The 25499-nt window shown below is 39.8% G+C and overlaps 1 protein-coding gene across 3 annotated transcripts in view; it reads left to right on the top strand.

Moving 5' to 3' along the window:
* Window positions 1-12616, top strand: part of POLR1D (RNA polymerase I and III subunit D) — a 33085-nt gene extending 20469 nt beyond the window's left edge. The window contains exons 2-4 of one of the 3 annotated variants that reach the window (XM_077809809.1): window positions 2558-2632; window positions 9101-9391; window positions 9824-12616. In XM_077809809.1, the coding sequence (XP_077665935.1) occupies window positions 2558-2632; window positions 9101-9374 (349 nt within the window). In that variant the 3' untranslated portion in view covers window positions 9375-9391; window positions 9824-12616. Of the gene's footprint in view, window positions 1-2557; window positions 2633-9100 lie in introns of all 3 variants that reach the window. The other 2 variants (XM_077809801.1, XM_077809818.1) reach the window with 2 other exon arrangements.
* Window positions 12617-25499: the final 12883 nt, after the last annotated feature.

The following is a 25499-nucleotide window of genomic DNA, read 5'->3' on the forward strand; positions in this document are numbered from 1 at the left end:
CCGGTACGTCCTTCTTTCTCAATTGTGGCAGTGTGACTTTTGGGACATTTTAGTAAGGTGTTCTTAAACAATTCCCCATTACCATTCACGTTTTTTATTACTGTCTTCCTTCCAGATGATTTGATTTATAATTGTTTCAGCTTTGTGAAATTAGCCCTATTCAAATTCCAAATATATGTATTACTGCTCTGGACTTTATTTTATTTGCACATTATAAATGTGATCAAGTCATGATCGCTTTTACCTAAGCTACCATTAATTTTTAGTTTAGTGATCAGTCCCTCTTTATCTGTCAAGATGAGATCTAATATAGAATTCCCCTGTGTTGGATGCAACACCCGAGTTAGAAAATTATCATCCGTAGTATTTAGAAATTCCCAGGATGTTCTACTACCAGCAGCATGAGATCTCCACATGTCATTCAAATTGAAGTCCCCCATGATCTCACAGCTTTTTTCCCCTACACATTATAGATAGGTGTATAAGGAGGCGGTCATCCTGTTCCCTAGTGTGATTTCGTAGTTTTTAGCAGACACTAATACCCCATCTTTTGCTTTATTGGTTAGGATCCTGATCCATAAGCATCCAATATAATTTTCTTCCGAGTTATTAGTGACTTGGAAAGAGGTAATGCATATTTGACATAGAGTGCTGCGTGCCTTCATCTTTTGCCCACTTGATCCTTCCTAAATAGGTTATAACCATTGATTTTTTTCACATTCCAATAATGTAAGTCATCCCCACCACATTTCAGTAATACCATCTAGATTGTATTTATCCTCATAAATGAGCGATTTGAATTCCTTGTTTGTTACCCAGGCTCCTAATGTTGTTGTATAGGCAATTAAATAATTTCTTCTTTTTATGTTTTTTGGTTCCTTGATTAATTTTGTTCTGAATATCTCGATTTTGTGCTGATTGCTCAGATCTTCCCTCTTTTTACCTTCCTCTTTTGATATTAGTTTAACACCTTCCTGACTACTCTACCCATCCTGTCCCCGAAGAAATTGGTTCCCCTTCTTCTGATGTTGAGGCCATCCAAACTATACAGTCCCTTCTCCTCACAGAAGGTGGACCAATGTTCCACAAAACCCAAAGATACCACGAAGCTAGCTATTCATTTCTGTCTTCCTTTTTTTGTGGGACAGGAAGGATCTCAGAGAAGATCTCTTGGACAGTCTTCCTCTTCAGCATACCTCAGAGTTCCATCAAGTCTTCTATTACCAGGGAGCTAGATTAATGCCAATATGAATCATCACTAATTGATCCTTGCCTACCTATTATTCTTGACATCTGGTGTTTGTGCTCTGGGAAAGCAGTACACTGTCCTGTTGTCTTCCTGACCCTTGCAGAATGTTCTTTTGAGTCTTCTGAGTATTGACTCTCCAATAAGGATATTTTGTCTTCCTTGGATGGTTGGAAAGCTCTTTGCGGGCAAGCTTGATTTTCTTACAGGTTGGGCCAAGCTGGCATCTACTTGTCTTCCCCGTACAGCTCTCTGTTCTGTTGGGCCTGCTGGATCATGAGAGATATCTTGCATAGTTTCCATGTTGAAGACCTGGTATTGATTTGAAACTTCTAGCTGTGTGGAATTCCTCCTGGTTCTCTTCTCTCTGGTGGCGATAGCCTGCCTATTTTTCTCTGTCTACAGCCATGTAGATTGCCACCATGTCCTCTTGCCTGTAGTGGTTATGAACTGCCAAGCTTTCGTTCTGAATTTCTCTCTCTCCAGTTCCTTTGTGGCCAGCTCCATTCTTCCTTGAACCTGAGGTAATGGTGTTTCCCAACCCTTGCTGTGTATGATCTCCTCAGCTTCTCTAATTCTCAGTAACATCTCAACTTGCACCTCCAATCCAAGAATCATTTCCTCCAGCACAGCCAACAACTTACACTTCATGTGCAGGACAGGAAAGCGAGCCGAGGGTTTTTTTCATCGACGTAGATAATCCACCTCTTTGAGAGGTGGTAACTAGGTTGAAGGAAGAATTCTTCCGTCAACCTAGCTGTGCCTACAGTAGGGGTTTTGTGTTGTGAAATTTCACAGCCCTGAGTGATGTAGCTAGATTAACCTAAGTTTTAGGTATAGACCAGGCCTTAAGAGTAGATGAGACCACTGAGAGAAGTCTCTAAATGGAGGAATTCATAAGTTGGTGATAAACACTATTGTTTTCCAGTTTTATGTCCTAGAGCAGACTGTATTTGTAAACTAGTAAAACTTGTTGTTTACTCTAAAATTTGAAATAAATAATGTAAGTGATGTGTCTTAAGTTTCTTTAATGACTGGTGGCTTTTAATATGAGCAGATGTAAGTGACGCATTTTGTAGCTGCTGTTGACTTCCTATTTTTGTCTTGTTGGGTAAAGATTTGGACTATGACAGTGAAAGGGAAATAATGACTAGTTGCTGCCTCTTCCATTTGAATTGCTACCTTACACAAGTTGGTGGCATTGTCACTTCAACATATGAGCCAACTTTTCTGTACTTGCAAGAGATTAGTTTTTTTCTTAAATGGTCTATAAATCTGTTTTTAATATTTTTTCCCCCTTTTCATATCTAGAAAGGCAGTAGAAGAGCTTCTTAAAGAGGCAAAACGTGGGAAAACCAGAGCTGAAACCATGGGAGCTATGGGTTGGTAAGTTCCGATACAAATTAAATTAAAAAAATGTACCATACCTTTAAAATATAGATGGAATGAAAAAAAAAAGACACTAAGCAGTGTCTAAAAAATTAAACCATATAAACTTAACATATGACAGAGCTTTTATCTCCAACTTTTAGTTTTTAATAGCATAACATTAAAACATTTATTTTCTTGACTTTACAAATAGTTTTCTCCAAACATAACAGGAGATGCAAAAATTTTAACTCCACTGACTAGGGTAGAAACTGAAGAAGTTTCTGCCCTGAGTGAAGATTGCCATACCAAGCATTTACAGAATATACCAGTTGGAGAACAAGTGGCACTTTTTGTAGTAGCAAGTCCTTATCACAATAGTCACTGTATCAAATTTCAATCAAGATATTTATGAGCCTGGGACATATTTGATAGTTTCAACATAGATGTAATTGCATGTTGGCCAGTAAACATTCATATCCAACTCAGGTTGGATTTTTTTTTGTTTAGATTAAAAATACTAATGTCATAACAAAGAAACTTTATGACAAATATTTTTAATATAAATTGTTCTTTTGAAGTAAATTTCTGTTTAAAGTACAATAGTCTGTAAACTCAAAGTAAAATATACTTTTGGAAGGTGGTTTTTTTCCTTCAGATTTTTAATGTAATTTTAAATAAAATCCACGGGATTTTAATTGCCCTTCAATTAATCTTATTGGAAAGAAAACTAAAATTGTTGATACTTTTAGTATGCATTATGTCAACTATTAAAAGCATTATTTTGGAATAAAAAGCAGTATTTTAATTCTCATAGTTATTCCTTCAAAGTGTACCTGCACATAGTATTGTAATACAATAAATACAGTGATTTGATCAGAGGTACAGTTTATCTGTCTCAAATTGGTTTTGATGTCTTTGATATCAGGCACTCTTAAACAAATTTAAGACTGTTCACACATCCAGAGTGCACCAGTTTAGTGAGACCAGTTTCTAACCGGTTTAAATCCATTTGTAGACAAGACAGCCCTGATTCTCGCAAATGGAAGCTATACACCCTGAGTAATGGTATGATCACAACACCAGCAGGCTTCTCATGTGATTTGTTTTTAAAGTAGCTGCAAATGGGTTAAAGTACAGTGGTAACTTGCTTAAGACTCATTCTTTTCACATCGGTTTGGTCTAGACTTAAAAGTTACATCTACATAGCAATGTCAGTTGGGTGTGAAAAACCTCACCCCTGAGAGATGTAGCTATGCTGACCTAACCCCTGGTGTAGACACTGCTAGGTCAATGGGAGAACCCCTCCTATCAGCATAGGTAGTGTCTACACTGAAGCGATACAAACAATGCAACTGCAGTTTTGCTGCTATAGCATTTTTAGTGTAGACATACCCCTAGTCTTAGACCTGGTGTACTCACAGGGATTTGTATCAATTTAACTATTTTGGTTAGAAGTGTGATTTTTTTATACCAAAATAGTAATGGGGATGTAGCTATATTGGTATAAAGGTGATTCTAACTGCATCCCCATCTGTTTCTAAACCATTGTAGGCCTGGTTTACACTTAAAACTTACATCAACATAGCTACGGTGCTCAGGGGTATGAAAAATCCACTCCCATGAGCACTGTAGATGCACTGGAGACGCAGCTAGGTCAATGGAAGAATACTTCTCTTGACCTAGCTACCTTCACTCAGGGAGATGGAGTTCCAACAATGACAGAAAAACCTTCCATCACTATAGTCTGTGCCTACATTAGAGTTACAGTGGCATAGCTACGGTGCCATAGCTCTGTTGCTAGAACGCCTGTAGTGTAGACATATCATAGTCAAAGAGGTATGAAAACTCTGTGTAGACAAACCCTTAGTTTTGAGCAAAATCTGTACAGCTGGATGTGTTACAAGAGAACAGTTGGGGAAGGGGCATAATGAAGAAAAAGGTAATTTTGTGCCTGTACTTCTAAAGTGCAATCTTAAATAATTCCTGGTCTGTGTCTATATACTATTTTCTATTCAATACTAAATAGAAATCCTTAGCCAGAAACATTGTAGGATACCAAAATTGGGGCTAAAACAGGAATGTTTTGAGAGCATCCCTGTTGTTCTTTGTTTTGATTGCTGCTTGTCTCTATTTGACTATGTCCCTATCCTATTTCTCCTTTCTAAGTTCAGGCCTACGGTTGCGGTGGAAAAGTGTTCCTGTGCTCCACATAGAAATGCAATACACCGGGTGCGTGTTGCTAAGTCAGTGATTAGAATGTCATGGCCCAGTATCTTAATCAGTTTTACAACAGGAAGCACCACCATGTTCTGGAATGCAGTGCTACTCTTCATCTGCAGTTGTCTGGCAGATATTAGATTGAAAAGGAAGGTGGCTCATTGCTTATTAGGATGTGTAGCAGTTGGACTACAAATATTAAAATGCCATTATGCTTTTGACTTAAACCCACAAGACCAGAGGCATGATTTTTGTTCCTATTATGAAGCTATCACAGCATCCTTGTGTTTAAGGTAACTTATTTTTAGATTTATAAAATATGCATTCATTTTAGCCTCTGGGAACGTATACAATATGTTTTTAAAAACACAATACTTTTTAAAAACATACAACCACATTGATATTGTGGAGTAAAAGCGGTGTAATAGACTGTAAATCAGGCACACTTAATTATATGATCACATACATTCCCCCACATACCATATAACCCGTACTTTATGCATACTTCACTTTGAAACTTGAATGTTCTTTAATATTTTTAATTTCCTAGGGTTTTTTAAAATGAAAAACAATAAGCACAAATTCCATTCTGTGGAACTGTTTGCTAGTCAGCAGTAAAATTCTTTATCTTGCACAAAATGCATATTTGCTGTCTTGCATCATTTAAAATCAAAGATATGATTTCCATAGTCTTCTGTGGATCAGACCTTCAATAAGGCAAGGGCTAAAAGAGTACATTTTATTTAGTGAGGCAAGGCTCTTGCCTCATAAGGCTTGTCTACCCTAAAGAAACATTCTAAAATTTTTCCCACCATTGCTAACACTTGGTGAAGTCCATCAGTGAGTAATATGGATCACTCCCAAACTTTATTTTTCGCAATACAACTGTGTACATGCTACCCATCTTTATAAAAATGCTTCTGAGGTGTTCCTGGAATTATTTATTATTTCCTTCCATCCAGAAAGCCATAATCCTTAGTTAGGAGTCCAGTTTAGTTACACACCTAGTATAGAAGGGGAGAAAAAATAAAACTGACATTTACAATGCCTCTTAAAAATAAGCTAAAATAGCTCTTTGTAGATATAAAAATGTCTTGACTTTAGTATCCAGTGGTCTTGAAACTTTCTGGTGCTAGAAGAATCATTTCTTTCCATTTCATTTCTAGAGATGGAATAGTACTTCCAACTTTAGTTTCGTAGTGTTGTCATAAGGTATCCAGACCAGGAAAGATACTGGTCCAGGAATATTACTGTCAGCCTCCAATGTAATTTTGGGGAGATAGAGAATTGCACTTTTGAGGGAGATAAGGAGACACTAAAAATTTGAGACTGTTTGAAGCAGAGGTTTAGAATATTGCAATACATGAGGGAGATTGCAGGTGAGGTGGTCAAAAGTAGAATGTAATATGGGTATCGCCACCACGTGAGAATAAAATAAATGTATCAACATCTGGTGGTGAAATGCAAAAAATCTCTTTTATTTGTGTAACTATGGAATAAACTGCCTTAAATTTGCACATCTGACCATTTCCCGTGCATACTGCCCACTAATCCATCTTCTCTGTCCCACTTTAGCAGTCCAAACTGTTCATATTCAAACTACCACCATTTAAAAAAATAAAAAGTGTGTACTTCAAATGCTTTATTTTCCCTCTCTTCAGTATCTTAGCATGAGAAAAGCCTGGACTGGATCAAGAAAGAGCAGGGAATGCTGTCTTGAAGATGATGATTTGCTCTATTTACTCCTAGATCACTAAAACCTAAAGATTGATATCTCACTGTAATGGGTTATTTTATCCCTGTGCTGCTAAGCTCTGAGGGCTCACTTCATGCCAGCACAGACCCCAATCCATGACACCTGTTTCACCTGGATTGCAGCCCTGCTTCAGCCTCTTTCTGATCTTGGGGCTGATGAATCCCTCCCATCAGGTTTCCTCCACAGAGGACTGTTCCCTTCATTCTCAGTGTTGTGCAGGCAGCAACTGTACCATCAAAAGCAAACAGTTAAACAAGATGCTGTTTATTTAAGGGGATTGTTTTATAAAGGCAGGGACTGTCTTGCTTCGTACTGTGCCATGCACATCAGTGCTAGAACAGTACATTTGCTTAAAAATAATAATAAAAAGCAAGCACAAACAGACAAATGCAAAGCATTTAAAGTTTTTATCTGGGCAGAGGCTGCAAAAAGCTGCCCTAATACTCTAAGAAGCTTAAGGTACAAAGGTTTAAAGCTGGTGGTAAGTTTTCTGACATGTTGGAAAAAATTCTGAGCTTTATCATTCAGGCCTAGCCTTGTCAGCTATCGTAGCTTGTCCTTCCAGTCTGTGCGAATGCTTCCATAAAGTCTTCTCTTTCCAGAAGCTGTCTGGCTGTTTTATACAGAAGAAAGGCTCTTTATAAAGGAAAACACACAACCACCCCAGCCCCACTCTTGAAAGCTTATGTTATCTGCCCAAACTTGTTCTTTGTTTACTTCTCTTTCTGTCCTTTGGCTTATTCCCCATCCTCTCAGGAAGGCTGGTTAACTCAATCCAAATCTCTTTGAACATGTCTGATCTTGGTCCTCATTCCCACCTGCATTGAGAAGCCATTGAGTCGGGACAGAAGTATGTTTCACACAACAAAGCAAATGCATACTGTTCTGTGTTGTTCAATACTTCTGAATTTATCTTATGTCCCAGCATATCTATCAAAACATTCCCTGACTGTTAGGAGTTTGAAACTCCATGTTCTCATTCATCTGGACTTGTGCGGCTGAAAGATCCCAGATTTACATGCAACTAAAATGATCTATTCTGTAAAGCACAGAAAACAGATGTTGTGGGATAACTCTTTCATTGGCACTCTTCTGAAGTGACCTGCATAATTCCCGTGAGGCTTTACTTCAAGAGTAATTATCCGTTAACTTTTACCAATCAAACATTTATATCCCCACATATCATCATGTATTCTAGATCTATATAAATAATTTTTTTTAATACTGAAATGAAACCAGCATTGGAGTGAAGCTTGACAACTGTTTAGCAGTGCTATGCAAATTCCTGTGGAACATGAATGAATACTGTATCCAGTTGAAATTAAGGGAAGATGCTAGATGTGCAAAACGGAGCTGCACAGTAATAATCTCCCCTGTACATTGGGGTTTAAAAGCCCTGATTTCCCAGAAGTAGCCATAGGCTCTGAATGATTGCAAATGATCAGGATGTATTTCTTATATTTCATACAAAACACTCTGCTTTCAACAGCACTGTGATCCCTAACGTGATTCTGGGTCATACGTTGAGAATTAGAGGACAGAGTGCCACCTACTGAATCAACACTTCGGATTTGTAGAGAAATTTTTTGAAGGTTTTTCAACCTGCACATGAACTCTAAACAAAGAAAGAGAAAAATGTCAGTGCAGCTCACAAGGGTAAAAGAAATCTTCAGAAACTTTAACAGCAGGAAAAAAAAAATCTAAATCAGATACTGAACAATCTGTTTTATTCAGTGCATGTGTTCGTAGATGACACGTGTAGGGAATAAAAGGTTGTAAAGAGTTAATCCTAGCAAGAGGAATGAAATAAGTGCAAAATATTTAGTTAATAAAACTAGCAGATAAAAAGAAAAATTGGTATGTGCTAGAGACTATTGGATAAGCTGGTACATGACAAAGATTAGAAACATAAAAGGGAAAAAAGGGGATTGGAGTCTTGGGTTTTTTGAAAAATAAATTTTTCTTTTGAAAGACATTTCCCAAATCTAAAGTTAAACACTTAAATAGCCTATCTATTTTATTACTATAACTGCTTGATATTCCTAATGCAAAAATGCCTTTTACTTTCTACATTTCTCAGTTCATTAAATAAACTACACTGAATATGTAAAACATGATCTTGCAGCCCTTTCCCCTCAGACTTGGAATATATATTATTCAAAAATCAGATAATTTAAGCAGTGACAAATAATTTCTAATATGAACTATGCAAGTCCACATATGTAGAATGTAACATAAGCTTCAGTCTCCACATCTTTTTTCTCTAATCTGTATTTCCTCCCTATTAAAGTAACACAGCCATTCTGCTTCCAGCCTTAAGACTAAGATAAAAGGGGAATGGGAACATCCTGAATGTCTTTTTCTGTACTCACAGTTTACACTAGGTGGCATGCAAGGAAAGCCAAAACCACAAACTTGAATCTCTCTAAAAATTGTGGGGAATTCTGATGTGGAACTTTTATATTTGTGTTAAGATGTTGTTTTATGATTACTTTGAAATGTCTTTACAGGATGAAGTGCCCTCTTGCAGGTACAAATAAAAGATTTCTTATTAATACTATTAAGAACACGTTACCCTCCCAAAAAGAGCAAGACCAAGAACATGAACAGGAGGAGGAGGACAGTAAACCACCTGAGCCAAGCGAGAGCAGGAAAGAAGAAAAACCAAAGAAACATAGAACTTATCCTTACACACCCAGCTTTCAGGCCAGAAGAAGAGTCAGCTATTCTCCTCCTAGGTACCGGAACAGGAGCCGGCACACAAAGGATAAGTACGAAAAGTGACCAAGCAAACAGAGAAGGTGATGAATACATGCTGTTATAAGCCAGGGATGTAATTAAACCTTGGACTGTGGGGATGTTATTTAGTCTTTTAAAAAGAAGATCTTGTTCAATACAGATCTCTTAGCTTTTGTGAGAAATAATCTTGGAGTGGTTTTATAGGACTTTATTTGGGGCTCCTTAAGAGAAAATAAAGTACAACTTTAATTTGTTGATTAGTTTAGAACTACGTACTTCTCCCTTTTTCTCCCCCTCCCTAATTAAACTTAGGGACTTGCTCTCAGTGGGTGTTGCAAGTTAATATATTTCATTGTTCAGTATGACTCTTTTAGTCTGTTTACTTTTTTGGAATTTAATGTAAGTAAATGTGTATTTACATGCAAAATTAGTGGTAACTTTAATGCTAAACTCAGTTAAAAAAAACTTCATTTGTGTTGATGTTAATTTTGCAGGATAGATCAGACCTGAAGAAAGGAAGACTTGAGCCCACATGTACACTTTCTGTAGCTTGTAAGAGGTCAATATCTATCTACTGAAAGAACTGCTGACTTCTATAGATAATTTCTTTAGTGTTAAGAATAAATTTAAAATGGGCAATGTTAGCTTTAATACCTAGGAGGAATTATCTGTAATATGGAATATGATTCACCTGTTCTCATATGTTCTACAAACTGATCAGAAGTGATGACAAATATTAGCAGTAATAAACTATAGATGCAATACTTCTGTCTGTATTTAGACTTTCCTCTTCAGAGGAAGTAGTGTGAAAAACATAGAGACAGTGCTTTGAAAACAACCTCAGCAGCTAACATTACCATGTCTCTATCCAGGCCTGTGAATTTTACAATTAGATATAATACTAGAGTCACAGAGCAAGGATTAAAAAATTGTTTTTTAACCACTGATGTAATAACTTTCAATGCCTGTATGACAGTTTTGTAGTGGTAGAATTCTAAAATTCATAAATGTAATTACACATCAATATACTCTGTATGTCTTCATTCTCTGTGTTCTGATTACTTGTTTTGTGAAGCATTTGGGATTTAAATATCCTCAGACATAACTATTTGAATGAGCATATAGCTTAGTTTTTGTTTCAAGTGAGTTGAGAATAAATGTGAAACCTGTTAACCGAGGATGCATCATGTATCATCTGTAAACTTGGGGAAAGTGAACATTTAAAATTGCTTGATTCTAACTTTTAGAATAAACCGAAACATAATACTTAAAAATACTCTTGCATAAGAGGACTCAGTCTTTTTAAAAGGCTTCCTTAAAGGGACTTTGCCAGATTTCATGGGTCACAATATATAATTAACTTTCAACAATATTCATTTTTCATTAAATTTAAAATAACATAAAAAATTATACTATAAATACAAGTCATGAATATTACCATATGAATTCTGCTAAGTATATCTGCCAGTGCTTTAAATAGGGGTTCATTTCAGAAATGTATTAAATTAGGACTGTGTCATACCAAAGAGGAAATATAGAAGTAAAAAATAAGAGTTATGCCTACATTTTTTTTTTCCCACTTCAGAATTGCAAAATTCAGTGGTGGAGATGGGGAATGGCTCTGAGCTGCTGCCAGAGACCAGGCCATGTGGGCCCCCTCCCCTAGGGGTGAGCATGGACCCCGACCCCTCCAGGGAAGTGGTCTTGAGCACACCCCTCACAGGTTTCTGAAAAACAAAATGGGGAGAAAAACCCTTCCTATTTCTTCCCACAGTGAGGCTCACTGTTCTGCTATGGGGGCAGTGAAGATGGGAAGAGAACTCTGTGAGCAATGGTAGCAAAGGATCTTGGCTTTGGTAGCTAGACTCAGGGAAAGGGAGTGGGAAGGGTTGTTTGTTTGAGGGGGAAATTGGGAGGGATTGTAAGTTAGTAGTTCTGGGCTTCTGACAATAAGTTATCAGTTTTGTCTCTTATCTTTTTTTAGATTGTAAGCTCTGCAAGTAAAGAACTGTTTGTTTGTACAGTGCCTAAAACAGTGGAGCCCCACTCCTGGGCACGCCTCCTAGGTTTGACCAAAATGTCCATCTTTCCTAGGAGGCAGTGCTTCTGGTCTGATGAGGTACTCTTCCAGATGGGATTCCTTTTGCGTGTGTGCGTTGTGACTCTGGCAGACTAGGTGCCAGCTCATGCCAAGGCCTCTAGGTCTTACTGAACACTGACAAATGCGTAGCTGGAAACCAGTCTGGCTCATCTCCGTATTAGCATTGTTAAAATGCTAATATGGAGCTGTTAAGGTGTTAAGTTTATAAGTAGGGCCTTACAAAATTCACGACCATGAAAAAGGCATCATGGACTGTGAAATCTGGCAAGAGTAGGGAGGTCGCAGTATTCTCATCCTTACTTCTGCACTGCCTTCAGAGCTGGGTGGCCAGAGAGCGGTGGCTGCTGGGTGGGTGCCCAGCTCTGAAAGCAGTACCACTGCCAGCAGAAGTGAAGGTGGCCTGGTATGGGGGGGAGGGAGGAAGTCATGACTTTTGAGGGGGGGCAGAGCTGGCCTTATGGTCCCTTTTGGGTTGGGACCCACATGGTTACAACATTGAAATTTTAGATTTAAATATCTGAAACTGAAATTTAAGGTTTTTAAAATCCTATGATCGTGAAATTTACTAAAATGGACAGTGAATTTGGTGGGGCCCTATTTATAAGAATGTGTTTAGGCTTGATGAAATGCTTGTAAGATGTTCTATGTATTGATCTCATTTATAACATCTATAACATCTCCCATGGTATAAAATTATGGTGAGTGTTTGCATTGTAAACCTCTGTAACTGTGTAACTCCCCAAATAGGAAAGAAGCATTTATTAATGTAAAGTACTGGTCTTGTACACAAGAAGGCCTACTGAAACCAAATGAGGCACTGTGAAACATCCAAAGACGAAGACTTTGTTGATTGGCTCTCCACACCCGCGAAGAGGAGACAGCCACAAACACTTGTCCCATGAGTTTGAACTCTGGGGGAATGGAATAAAAATCCCTGACCAGAAGGAAGTGTATCTCTATGCTCCTTGGAATTTGGAGTGGGCAATATTTCTAAGCATAAGCAAGGGATCCCCAAGCTGCTTGGCTTGGATTAGTTCTAGAGGACATAGAAAGCTTGCACATCACAGCAGTTTTTGTTAACTTTTGAAACCAAACACTGTAACTTATTTGTGTGTATGTTTACCTGCTTCAACCTTGTAAATAGCTCTTATTTTTTTCTTAGTTAATAAATCTTTAGTTTATTATAGGATTGGCTATACGTGTTACCTTTGGTGTGAGTTTTAAGGTGAAATTGACCTAGGGTAAGTGACTGGTCCATTGGGACTGGGAGTAACCTGAATATTGTTGTGATTTTTGGTGTAAGGGACCATCTGTCACAAAGGCAAGTTTGCCTGGGTGGCAAGAGCCCAGAGTATCCAAGGGGACTGTCTGTGACTCCATACTTAGGCTGCTATAGTGCTTGAGGAGTTCATGTTTGTTACTTAGTTGGTGAAATCTAAGTATAGATCTCACAGTCAGTTTAGGGTTTGTGCCCTGCTTCTTGACAGTCTGCCCTGAGGCTGGCATTCACTCACACTTGTGAGCTACTCAAGACAGCTTGACATGCATGTCTCTACCTTTTCTGTTTTTTCTCTTCCCCCCACCCCTCCTCTTCTTTTTATCTCTGTCTGTCTAGGTTCTCATAATGATATCCATCTGAGCACATCCCAAGAGAACCAAATTCACAAGAAATATGCTAGTGGTCTAATTTTGCTCCCTACTTCCCCTATGGTTGTTGGGGCTATGCAGCTTTAAAGAAAATAACAACAAAAAAAAAGCCCTGTTGATTTTTTCTTTATCTTCTGCCTCTTTCTCCTCCTGTTCCTTGCTGAGTTTAGTTGCAACTGTGAGAAAGGTTCATTGAACAAAGTGAGTTTTATACTTTATTCTGAAGGCCGTGAGTTTTGTGGTCACTCCCCTTCTCTGGTAATGAGTTCCAAAGCCTTGTTTCTCATGACCTTCAGCTTCTGAGTTCCCAAGGAACAAAATTGTTGGATAGTTTTCTATAATGTCATGGGCCAATTCCATAGAGGGACTTGATAAAATTAACAAACTTTGACTTTTACCCATTATTCTGTGAGTAGCCAGTTAGTACTAAACAGAACATTGGCTGCTGCCTTCTGAACTAATTAAAGATTTCATGATTTGGGGTGCTTGTCCCTAATAGGGTGAGTTGTAGTAGTCCAGCTGTGTGGTCCTGAAGGCATGGATCTCTGTAGCTAGATCTGTGTTCCCTAGGCTAGGAGTTCTCAGACTGTGGGCCGTGACATAGTCCCAGGTGGTCTACTATGGGTGGAGTTAGTGAGGGTGCATGGGGGTTTTGCCCTCCTTCAAACTGTATACATTGGCAGAGTGGCAGCCAGCGGTGGCTTAGGGTCAAAGGAGCTCAATGCCCCTGGTGGGCAGTAGAAGGTGAAGCAGAGCCACCAGGCGGTGGGCAGAGGAGGAGAAGGGGCCGACTCCAAGAGGTGGTGGTTTCCAGGGCAGCTGAAGGGTTTGCTGCTATAAGCAGAGCTGCCAGGCACCTCTTGTTCAGGCCACCTACCCTATCATGGGGCCTCAGAGCTTGGCTGGGAGGGGTGAAAGGGCCTGGCCCTGGCTTCCATCCTTGGGAGGGGGAGAGGCCTGCAGAGAGGCGCTGACTGAGGGGCTTGCACTGTCCCAAGCCCGCACCTGCCACCATGCCAGGGAATGCAACACTGCCCCCCACCTTGACAATGAGGCTGCAGGTACCCCTTCTAGCACCTTCAATACCCTTCTCAGTACACCCACACCCCTCCAATACTCCCTAGCTGTATCTCCTCTCCCCTCAGCAGTGTCCTCTATTTGGGAACTTGAATATGGTAACACTATGGCCATTCCCGCTTTGCCGCATCCTGTGTTCTGGGGCTATTAGGCCCCCTGGAGTATCAGCCCTGCAGACCCCCCAGGGATCGGGCTTGGCCTTGCCCCTCTGTTTCTGCCTGGAGTTTACAATGTCGTGATCAGGACCATCAAGGTAACAGCTGGGCTCAGCCTGAGCACCTGCCTCTGCCCAGCATCGGCGGCCCTCAAGCCTTTTCCTAATTCCCACGGAGTGAGTGTCTGTGAGGCAGCCAGAGTGCTGGGTGGGTGACAGGCAGGGCTGCCGGGTGACCAGTTCAAGGCCCTCAGTGGGCTGCTGAGGTGAAGGCTGTCGGTGGGGGCTGGCTGTGGCACCTGCCAGGCCCCTTTGCCCTCTTGCTGTCCCTGGTCCCTGCTGCGACAAGATGGCTGCACATGCCCACAGGGACCTTCTCCCTGACAGATGTGTGTTAATAGTGGGGCACAATGCCTATTGAAGCTGCACAGGTGGGCCTCAGGGAAAAAAGTTTGGGAACCCCTGACCAATGTTACCCTCCCACCAATATTTTGTCACATTTTGCCCTCTTCTACCCCACCCTTCTTTTCTTCCTCTTTCCTCAAATCCTTCTAGTCTAGACATTAGATATTAGGCATCTGAAGCCAGTAGTACTACTGTACCCCTTGGGACAACACACCAGCCTGTTTTGAGGAGAAGGTAAAACTGACCAGATCAAGGCTATGTACATAGGATGCAGTGATAGTGCCTAAAATAGGCCCTCTGACAATTCTTCAACAAAGGTGAAAAAGAAAGGGGGGAAAGTATTTATTTTGGGTCTCTTCGAGCAGCCACTATACTGAGTGGTGCTGTGCTTCCAATTTACTAAGTCTCCCATGGGAGGGATACTTTTGGCTGGTAGCCGCTTCAGAGAAACTCTCATCATGGGACCATGCAGTTGTTTCCTGGTAGCAGAACAGGCAGATGACTCTTTCCTGTGCCTCTGCTTCTCCATACGCAATGATCTCTGTGTGCTGGTGGGAGCCATAATGTGGTAGTACACTTCTCCTTAGAGGATATTGAAGCGCTTTACAAATGCTAATTTTGCTTCATAGACTCTGTGAGCTCACTAAGGAAGAGAGAGAGAATTATTTCAGCTGCCCATGAAAGACAGCTTCCTCTTGGTTGGAAAGTGGTAGCTGGTTAACAGTTTACATGGCAACACTATAACATTCTGAAACAGCAAGGGCAAATCGGGTGAAGAGAACAATAACAATCATAGTTTCCTGTATTCCCTGTCTTAAAAGCATTATTCTCTCATGTTATAGGGACATGTTTCAGTCCCACTAGTGAATGTCGCTATCTCTTAGGTGGATTCCTTAACCATTATATTTGCAGTGTAGATAAACCCTTAAATGCCAAAGTAGTGGTAGGCAGAGGTATAATTAAAAAAACAACTTTGAATTGTGACTATATTCTTTGCAATAGGTTTGTTGGGCAAATAGTGCAGGCAGCTAGCTTTCCTCCCTGTTTCAGCAGTACTACAGGGAATGACAACTGCTCTATCTTTTTGCTGCTGAACAACCAAAATGGGGCAAGGAGAAATCTACCATCCTGTTAAGCTGTATTTATCTAATTTTAGTGAAATAACAGGAGTCAGAGATCCAGCACTGACATTCCTGGCCTTGTCTTTTAGATTTGTAAGCTCTCTGGGGTAGGGACCATCATTTCCTTTGTTTCCATGCTGTTTAGCTCAATGGGACCCTAACTTTGTTGCTCTCTAGGCACTACCAGACTATAAATGTTAAATAATAATAGTAGACATGAGTGCTCTTATTAAGTTTTGCATTACTGGGTTAATGCTACAACAGTACCAATATGGGGCTGCCCCAGGTACCCTTCCTTAGTTTCCTCTCTGAGTGTGGTGTCTCACAGAAGGGGATACACTCCCCAGGCTGTGTTACATTTTCCAGGTATCTACATGGGGCCAGTTCAGTGGATTATTTATGTGGTCCAGGCCCTGTCAGCTCACTGCCCAGTCCTACTCCCCCTACACGCAGATCCAAGCACTGCAGAGAACTCTCTGGGATGGACTAGGAAGGTACGCGGACAGCGCTGCAGAAATGGGGTCCTGAGATGATCTGGCTCAAAAGAATCCTTTTAAAGCACTGCACTGCTTTAAAGGTGATATTGTCCCTGTAAACGTTTGTAGCACAAGTGGACTTTTTTAAAAGAACAAGTTAAAATAAATTCTAGTTTAAGGAGGGCATTTAGTGAAAAAGCAATCAAGAGAATTGCTGTCTTGCCAAACTTATACTGGGGATTCAGTTATTTTATTTTGTAACACGTTCAATTTTGATTTGTTGGTTGACAAGCTAAGATAGGAGAAATTCATCAGGGGTAAAAACAAAGGCTGTGGGCAGCAGAGCAGGCCAAAGAATGGGGGAAAATCATCACAATTTTATTTGGTGGAACATCTCAATATTTGTTGGGTGAATTATCCACAATCAGTAAATCATCCCTCAGATGAATGAAGATCCATCAGATTTAAAAAGAGAACAATCCATGATTACTAACTAGTGCAATGTCATCTTTCCATATCTGATCCATGAGCCATTCAGCCCATAGCAGTATTGGCTAAAATGTTGTTACCGTCTGATGGCTGTTTCGCAGTCAAGTTCAGTGCAAGGTGTCACATTAGAAAATTCATGGTCATCGTAGTTGGTCAGGGAAGAAAGGAAGGATGGGTTTTGAGAGATTCTTCCTGGGTTCAATTCCTGGCTCTGCCACAGATTTCCTCTGTGACTTTGGGTAAACCTATTACTCTTTCTGTGTCTCAATTCCCCATCTGTAAAGTGTGGATGATGATGATGCTGCCCTACCTCAGAGAGATGGTTGTGAGGACATAATGCTTGTGAGGTGCCTCAGATGCTGTGATGATGGGGAACATAATTATCAACCCAGATAAACAGATGTAGCTGGCACTAACTGGCTTTCTGAGGTTGCCAGCAAGGGTGTCAAGGGCTGAATGGGGCTGGAGACTGAACTGCATCTTACTGCTGTTCTTGCCTGAATAGTGTTTAGGGACTTTCCTGGGACAGTTTGGGGAACATACATTGCACTGGCCTTGCTCTTTCTCCTAGGATAAATAAAGGACTTAATTTTACTTTACTATCAGTCTGGCAACTTTTTACTCAGTAAATTTGCAATGACTGTTTCAAAAAGGGAGGTTTCTCTACACTACAATTTAATATCAATTTTAACAAAAGCATACTGCAGTGTACTAGAGAAGCACCTGGCTGATCTGTAAGACAATAGAGAAATGAGAGCAGGAAGGAAAGATGAAGGTTTTGGGAGGAAAGGAAGGACCAAAACAATGTTGTACCCTTTTTAAAATAAAATAAACAGTTTGCCATTCAGAAGTTGTTTCACAGTTTTTGTAGGTTTTTCTTCATTTAAAAAATCAAGAATTTAAATGAAATATCAGTATAGTAATAATTTGAAGTATTTACTGTTAACTTGATAGCCATTGGCTATTAAACTCAACCTCCTTTGGTTTCATAGTTTGCTACAAATAACTGAGGGCTTTGTTCAGCACAGGATACCGTTATTACTATAACTACAAGAATTTTCAAGTGATTCGAATATTTTAAAAAAAAAATTTAGATGGGGAAAAAAATCCCTAAACAGTAAATTTATATCAAGGTAATATATTCAACATAGAAAACAAATATACATGTAATTAAAATATGCAACAGTGGATTTTATGATATACTTTTATATGCTTTGCCATCCATATTTTGTTTTAGAAAGGATTTAAAATCCACAACAGGAATATTACAATGTTCAATTCTTCTTAACTTCATTGTACATTTTTTTCTCCTTTGTAACATCAATTTGAGTTATTTACAATGCATGTCCGTGAAAAGGCTGACAGATTTGATGTATGGCAGACTTAAGTTTAAAAAACAGATTTTTTTCTAGCTGTGAAGTAAATTGTGGGTATACACAGAGCAGCTTGTTGAGGTGCAGTTATAATAGAGTTGCACAGCGATTACGAAACAACCACTGAAAACTAGTTAACAAAGGAGATGTAAATGTTTTTAGATCAATGGAATAATGTAGCAGGAGGGGGTTGCTTTTTTCTGCACAAACAGAACTGTTTTTTTATTTGTCTGCAAGTTGATTAGTGAGAAGCACATTTCCTCTTCTGCCCTATCAGAATGCCCATTAATAACAATTTTTCAGCTAATGAAACTGGACAAACACAAAAATAGGCTCTCTTTGGGTAAGTAGTAGCAAAACACATTTTGATTGCATTCAGAGAAGAATATTATTCAATTTCCTAATATAGGGCCTGATCCACCAATCGTTTACTCATGACAGTGGTCTGTGCTCATGTTGTTATCCAGTAATTGCTCACGAATGAGGATTTGCACAATCAAGACCACACCGTCTTTGCATAAAACTACCTGTGTTTGCATTAACATGGGCTATTCCATTTGCAGTTGTTTAGAACAGAGGTTCTCAAATGGGGGTGGGGGGAAGGGCGCAAAATATATTCTGGAGTGGCGTGAGAAGCTTTAGGAAAGTGGTGGCTGCTGGCCAGGCGCTCAGCTCCGAAGGCAGCTCTGCTGCCAGCAGCAGCTGAGACGTAAGGGTGGGAGTGCCATACCATGCCACCCTTACTTCTGAGTTGCTGGCGGCAGCATTACCTTCAGAGCTGGGTGCCTGGCCAGCAGCCACCACTCTGCCTTCAGATCTAGGCAGTGGTATATGTACTCGTGTGGCAGGGGGGCCGCAATCAAATAAGTTTGAGAACCACTAGTTTAGAACCGTTTTTGTTGCTTCATTTACTATTGATTGTCAACATAAAAGGAGACATAGCTTTCATGGATGAACTCACAAATCACTGAAACATTTTTAGAGCAAAACAATACATGATCTTTTTTTCTTTAATTTTCTAGACAAATAATAAAGTGTCTATAATATTAAAGTTTATCAGACAGTCAAAACTAAAAAATACCCCTATTATATGTTAAAAATATTCAACAAGCTCTAATTTAGCTACTCATATGAAGTGTTACCACTGTTATATATTCATTTCTTGTCTGTCTGTTTAAATGATACAGAAAAAATGAGGTATGGCCTTCTCCATTTTAGCACCAAAAGCCATTTTCAATAACCTATGCTCCAATCCTGCAATTTACAATATATGAGTGAGTGGCTGGGCTACTGTGGAAGCCCCTAGACTTCAAACTGCACCATATGCAGCAGCAACCAGACCTTTTAGTAAAAGAAAAATTAGGAAAAATGTTCCACTCTCCATACAAAGATGCCCAATGACACTTTGTATATCTTTTAGGATTTTTTAATTGTATTTGTTGTGTGTTTTAAATGTAATGAACTCTCCAACAAAGACAATGCAGGCTAAAACAATTATAACCCCTGTAGCTGGTCACCTTGTAGATTAACAAAATCTTAGGGAGTGAATTTCAGATGTAAGGAACCCTGATGAAAATAACCTATTGCTAGCACCTTCCTTTTCACCCCAGTTTGCCTTTGCAGCACTTTCTCTTTCTGGGAAACCTCCCATTGTTTGCCAGAGGGGAGTCACAGCCCAGCATCTGTGAGCAGGTCCATCACAGTGGGACTATAGCTTGGGAATGTTCACATTTCTCAGGGAAGTTTGTGTGTTTCATGTAACACATGCTGGGTTGTGATATAAGAAATCTCCATGTTTCTAAAACTAAACCGGCTATTTAAGAAAACTACTTAAAGAGGTGCTACAACTGTAGCAGGCATTCCAGCCATGGACAAACAGACTGACTTCCTAGTGCCTCCTCCAACCTCTTCCCTCTGGCCACCTGTGCTCCTCCCTACAAATTCCATGAAGATTGATACAATGGGGACTTGTAAGGGGAGCATGAATGTAGAATCTATCTGTAACAGGTTCCCCCTGGGAACCACCTGGAGCTAGGGTACCACTGAGCCCTCTGACTCACTAGCCTGGGCTCCCTCTCACACTGTGCTGGGTGACAAGCTGCAGACTGCTCCCGGTCCTACAATCCCACCAGCATTCACGCAGGCAGGGACACACCCAGCTGCAGTTACATGCTGGCTCTGATCAGCCACTGCATGCACCAACAATAGAGAGGTTACAGCCAAGATACTCCCAGCTTTCCAGCCTAGGACCCCAGAGGTGTACCACCCTGCCCTGGTCAAAAGGCCGACCAGTATGAATTTATTAGTCAGTTTTTCCCTCCCTCAGTGTGGAGTGGACAATGCACACCGGCCTTGTTAACTCAGCTGAGATTTTCCCCAGACACTTCACTTAAAGGCACACTGGTTTTGATAAAAAATATAAAAAAAGTTTATTAACTACAGAAAGATAGATTTTAAGTGATTATACATGATAGCAAACAGATCAAAGCAGATTACCTAGCAAATAAACAAAAATGCAAACTAAGTTTAACATACTAGAAATTAGATGGATAGGATTTCTCACCCTGACTGATGATACAAGCAGTCCACCAAGTTTCACAGGCTAGAAATCCCTTTAGGCTGGGACCAGCACTTCCCCCAGTTCAGTCTTTGTTCCTCAGGTGTTTCCAGGAGTTCTCTTGTGTGGGGAGTGAGGTCAAGAGATGATGTCACAACCCATCTTTCATAGCTTTTCCATATGGTGGGAATCCTTTGTTCCAAACTCAGTTCCCAGTCCAGTTTGTGGAAAAATACAGGCTCCAAAATGGAGTTCAGTGTCATGTGGTCTCATCACATGCCCTGCTGAGTCATAGCAGCCATTACTTATAGTCTGGCTGAAACGTTCACAGGAAGGCTAAACTCTACCATGGTCCATTGTCTTTGTTGATGAGCCATCAGCACAGTCTGGCTTCTTCATTGTTGTACCTGAGAGGCTAGTTGTGGGTGTTACCCAGAGTAAGCGCATTTGAAATACAGATACATAATATTCATAACTTCAGATACAAAAATGATACATGGATACAAATAGGATACTCATATTCAGCAAATCATAACTTTTCCATAGACACCTCACAAGACATATCTTGTCCAAGATGCAACATAATTATGTCATAATCATATCATTATGAAGGATATGGGGTGCAGTGTCTCACTATGTACAGATTGGAAAATCTGCTTCTCCCCCATCCCAGTTAAGAGCACATCTCTCACATCTTATTTTCCATATGCAGTCCAAAAACAACATTCTGCCTAAGTGTCTAATCTTGAGGCATTTTATGGCATTGGGACAGTTTAAATTTAACAGTCTGATGCAAAATGAGCTCTTGCACAACAGAAACACCCCTCAGGTGCCAGAGCCCCTTCCATCTGGTTTTGCATTTTGTTTCTTGAATCTGTTTGATTGTTCCTATATTCTATGTACAAATCCTGTAAGTTTTCCACTGCTGCTTCCATTGCTGTTGCCAATTCTACTGCTTTGGGCCAGATTAAGTTCCCCTCTCCCAGCACTTCTCTTTGAATTCTCTCATTATTAATACCACAAATAAATCTGTCCCACAACATATCCTCTAGGGCATTTCCAAATGAGCACTATTCTGTTAGGTTTTAGCTCTGCCACATCCACAGCTACAGTTTCATCCATACTCCTCATCTATTATGAAACTTACAGTGTTATACAATAATGCTTGGCTTTTGTGTGTAGTGCTCTGTTAAGCTCTGTCAGGGTTCCCTCCCCACTCTGAACTGTGGGGTACAGATGTGTGGACCCACATGAAAGACTCCCTAAGCTTATTTCTACCAGCTTAGGTTAAAAACTTCCCCAAGGCACAAATCCTTCCCTGTCCTTCAATGAGTACTGCTGCCACCACCAAGTGAGTTAGACAAAGATTCAGGAAAAGGACCACTTGGAGTTCCTGTTTCCCCAAAATATCCCCCAAACCCCTTCACCCCCTTTCCTGGGGAGGCTCGAGAATAATCTACCAACCAGCTAGGTAAACAAGGTGAGCACAGACAAGACCCTTGGGTTTTTAGGACACTAAAAAACAATCAGATTCTTTAAAAATAGGACTTTATTATAAAGGGGGGAAAAAGTAAAAGAAACACCTCTGTAAAATCAGGATGAAAGGTAATTTTACAGGGTAATAAGATTTAAAACATAGAGGATTCCCCTCTAGGCAAAACTTCAAAGTTACAAAAAACAGGGATAAACCTCCCTCTTAGCACAGGGAAAATTCACAATCTAAAACTAAAGATAATCTAATGCATTTCCTTCCTATTACTTACAATTTGTAATCTTAGATGCTTAGTTCAGGTATGGCTTTAAGAGATGTATTTTCCCTGACCTGGTTCCTTGCTGACCCGGTTCCTTGCTGACCCAGAGAGAACACAAAGAAACAAAAACCTTCCCCCACAGATTTGAAAGTATCTTGTCCCCTTATTGGTCCTTTTGGTCAGGTGCCAACCAGGTTATCTGAGCTTCTTAACCCTTTACAGGTAAAGAAGGGATTTTATGCTACCCTTAGCTGTATATTTATGACAAGCTCTTTTGCAGGTCTTCTAAACTTTTATCTTCTGATTTCTGAGGTTGTAACAAATTCCTCAAGAGAAGTAGGTTCTACTGCCACAATCACAGGGAAAGACTGATTTCTTTTTGCCAGTACCTGTAATCTGATTTGCCAGAAAATAGTGATCCAATCTTTCTATCATAGAATCCTAGAAATGTAGGGCTGGAAGGGGTCTTGAGATGTCATCAAGTCCAGGGCCCAGTACTGAGGCAGGTCCAAATTGCCAGTTTTGTAAAAGGTCTGCTCATGCATAAGAAACACACACAGCTTACATTACTGCAGGTAGGGAATGTGCAGATATATTCAATTAAGTAACAAACACAGTGAGGTAAAACACCTACTTACTGAAGTTTAGGCTCAGGCTGGAGCCTGGGCTCTGAAATCCTCCCTCCTTGTGAGGTCCCAGAGCCTGGGCTTCAGCCCTAGACCAAATATCTACATTGAAATTAAATAGCCCTGTATCCTGAGTCCTGTGAGCTTGAGTCAGCTGACCTGTGTCAGCTGAGGGTGTTTAACTGCAGTGTAGATATACCCAACATGAGCTTGGTCAAGTCACTTAACCTGTTTGTGGCTCAGTTTTCCAGAAGTAAAATGTAAATAAATAAAATAATAATACTCCTGTATTTCCCTTCTCTTACTTTTATCTGTCAAGACTATTTGGGTTTTAAGTTCTTCAGGGAAGGGACTGTATTTGTACAGCACCCAGGACAACATGGGTTCAATCTTGGTTGAGCCCTGTAGTAGCTACTTTAATGTAAATAATAATAAATAATGTTGCTTAAATTAATTTTTCTATTGCCAGCTTAATTATTATAATTTTATTTGCAAGGAGTTTTTAGGGGCCATAATAGAAGACTGTGCTACTTCTATAAGATTGGGGTAGTTAGGTTTTTGTTTTAGCGATCTCGTGATGCGAATTTTAGTTAACCAAATTCAGAATATTCTATAGAGTGTGTTAAGCTTGTTGGTAATGCCTATGTTCTAAAGCAGCATATTTCAAACTATGAAATAAATGCTTTAAAATAAATATCCGGCAGGATATGCCATAGTGTCAAAGATCTACTATAGAGGTACTGGGTAAAATCTGAGGTTATTAAAAGTAAAGTATCCTTATCATGTTTTCATTTTACCTATTTTAGCTGTTAATTCATTCACTCTTCCAAAAGGATTTTACAGTTCGCTAAGGATTTGTATTTAGTGAGGGAGCAGGAAAGGGGGAATGCTGGTGGGAAGCTTAAAAGTGAATTGTTAGACTATATCTCCATCTCACTGTTCAGTTTGTAAAACAAATTCTTCAGGCAGGTGCTCGAATTCACAGACTCTTTAGGGGGAATTTATCAGCCCCAGGAATATACTGGTTAAGGGGAAAAAAACTAACAACATCAGCTGCTTGTAGGGAAAAGCTAATCATCTAAACTTTACTGCGGGAGAGGTGCAGCTGTCAAAGCAATAAGGTAAATGAGTCTTAGATTGAAATGGTTTTTGCAGTAGAACTCTGCTCCCTGGTAAATAGGGGAGATTGAACTATAGCACCATCCTACTATTCCTTGGCAATGCACCATTTTGGGGCTGACTGGGTGGTCTTAAGTCCATTGCTACAGTGGCTACATCGTCGATACCAATCAAGGCCCCGCAGCTGAGACCCTGTGTGACCTGCTTCAGCAGCTTTTTTCAAACCCCGATTCACTCATTTGTGTGGGATGCTTTTCTGCTACTTTATTTATGGGATTACATAAATAAGCCATTAAAAATGTAAATCTTCAGAACAGTTGAATAATAAAGATTTAAACAATAAGCTCAGGGCGGTACAGTACAGAAACTGCCCTGAACCAGCAGTATTGCACTGTCGTGGCTATGGCAACAATAGAGGGGTAAGGGAGAGAGAGAAGAAAATAAAACATCTCAGCATTGTAACAGTCATTGGCACCAGAGAAAGATTAGGGTGTTTAAAAAAAAAAAAAAGAGTATTAGAACAATGATGAAGATGTGCCATTATAGCCAACACAGAAGACCATGCCATCCCTCACATAGTGCAGGTGTCAAAACAATCAAGCTTGCCAAAGAATTGAATTTAAGTGAAATTTATCCCACCTCGCCACAAAGCGCTTAACCCTTCGGAATCTAGAGCAGGCTTCAGCGATGGCATGGCTAGTACAGATTTTTTTTCTTCTCTCACTCTGATGCTTGTATCTAAATAACTGTGTTGTCTCAGCTTCTTTCTTAAGCAGTAGTAATAAAGTGGTGCATTATTTTCTTCTATGAATTATAAATAGGCTGGTGTGTTTTATTTCACTCTTGTTGTATTTGTAGCATATAAAGTACCTTTAAATAAATGGTATAACACAATGAAGGATTTTACTGAAGTTTATTATCGCTCCACTGGAGCCTCACTCCTGTGAAAGATCTTAGTTAGAACTGCTATTTTGTATCACAACCGATTTGAATGTCATCAGGACTGGGTAGTGTAGCTTACCTTATATTACCTTTATAAGCTAACTGGAAAGAATAAGAGCTGAAATTCCGCTGAAATCCTGACTACATATTCCACAAAGCTTGAGTGATTTTAGCATTGGCCCTCCAACAGACACGCACGTGTCTTGTGTATTTTCCCCCCAAATACTTGGCAACAACCATCACTTCCCCGCTTACGGGAACATGACTCAGGTATTTCTCCAGGATAAATTTGGAATAGATACAATATGGATTACTTCACTAACTATTTCAAA

This window comes from Eretmochelys imbricata, chromosome 1 (genome assembly GCF_965152235.1).
Source record: "Eretmochelys imbricata isolate rEreImb1 chromosome 1, rEreImb1.hap1, whole genome shotgun sequence".
NCBI classification, from domain to species: Eukaryota; Metazoa; Chordata; order Testudines; family Cheloniidae; genus Eretmochelys; species Eretmochelys imbricata.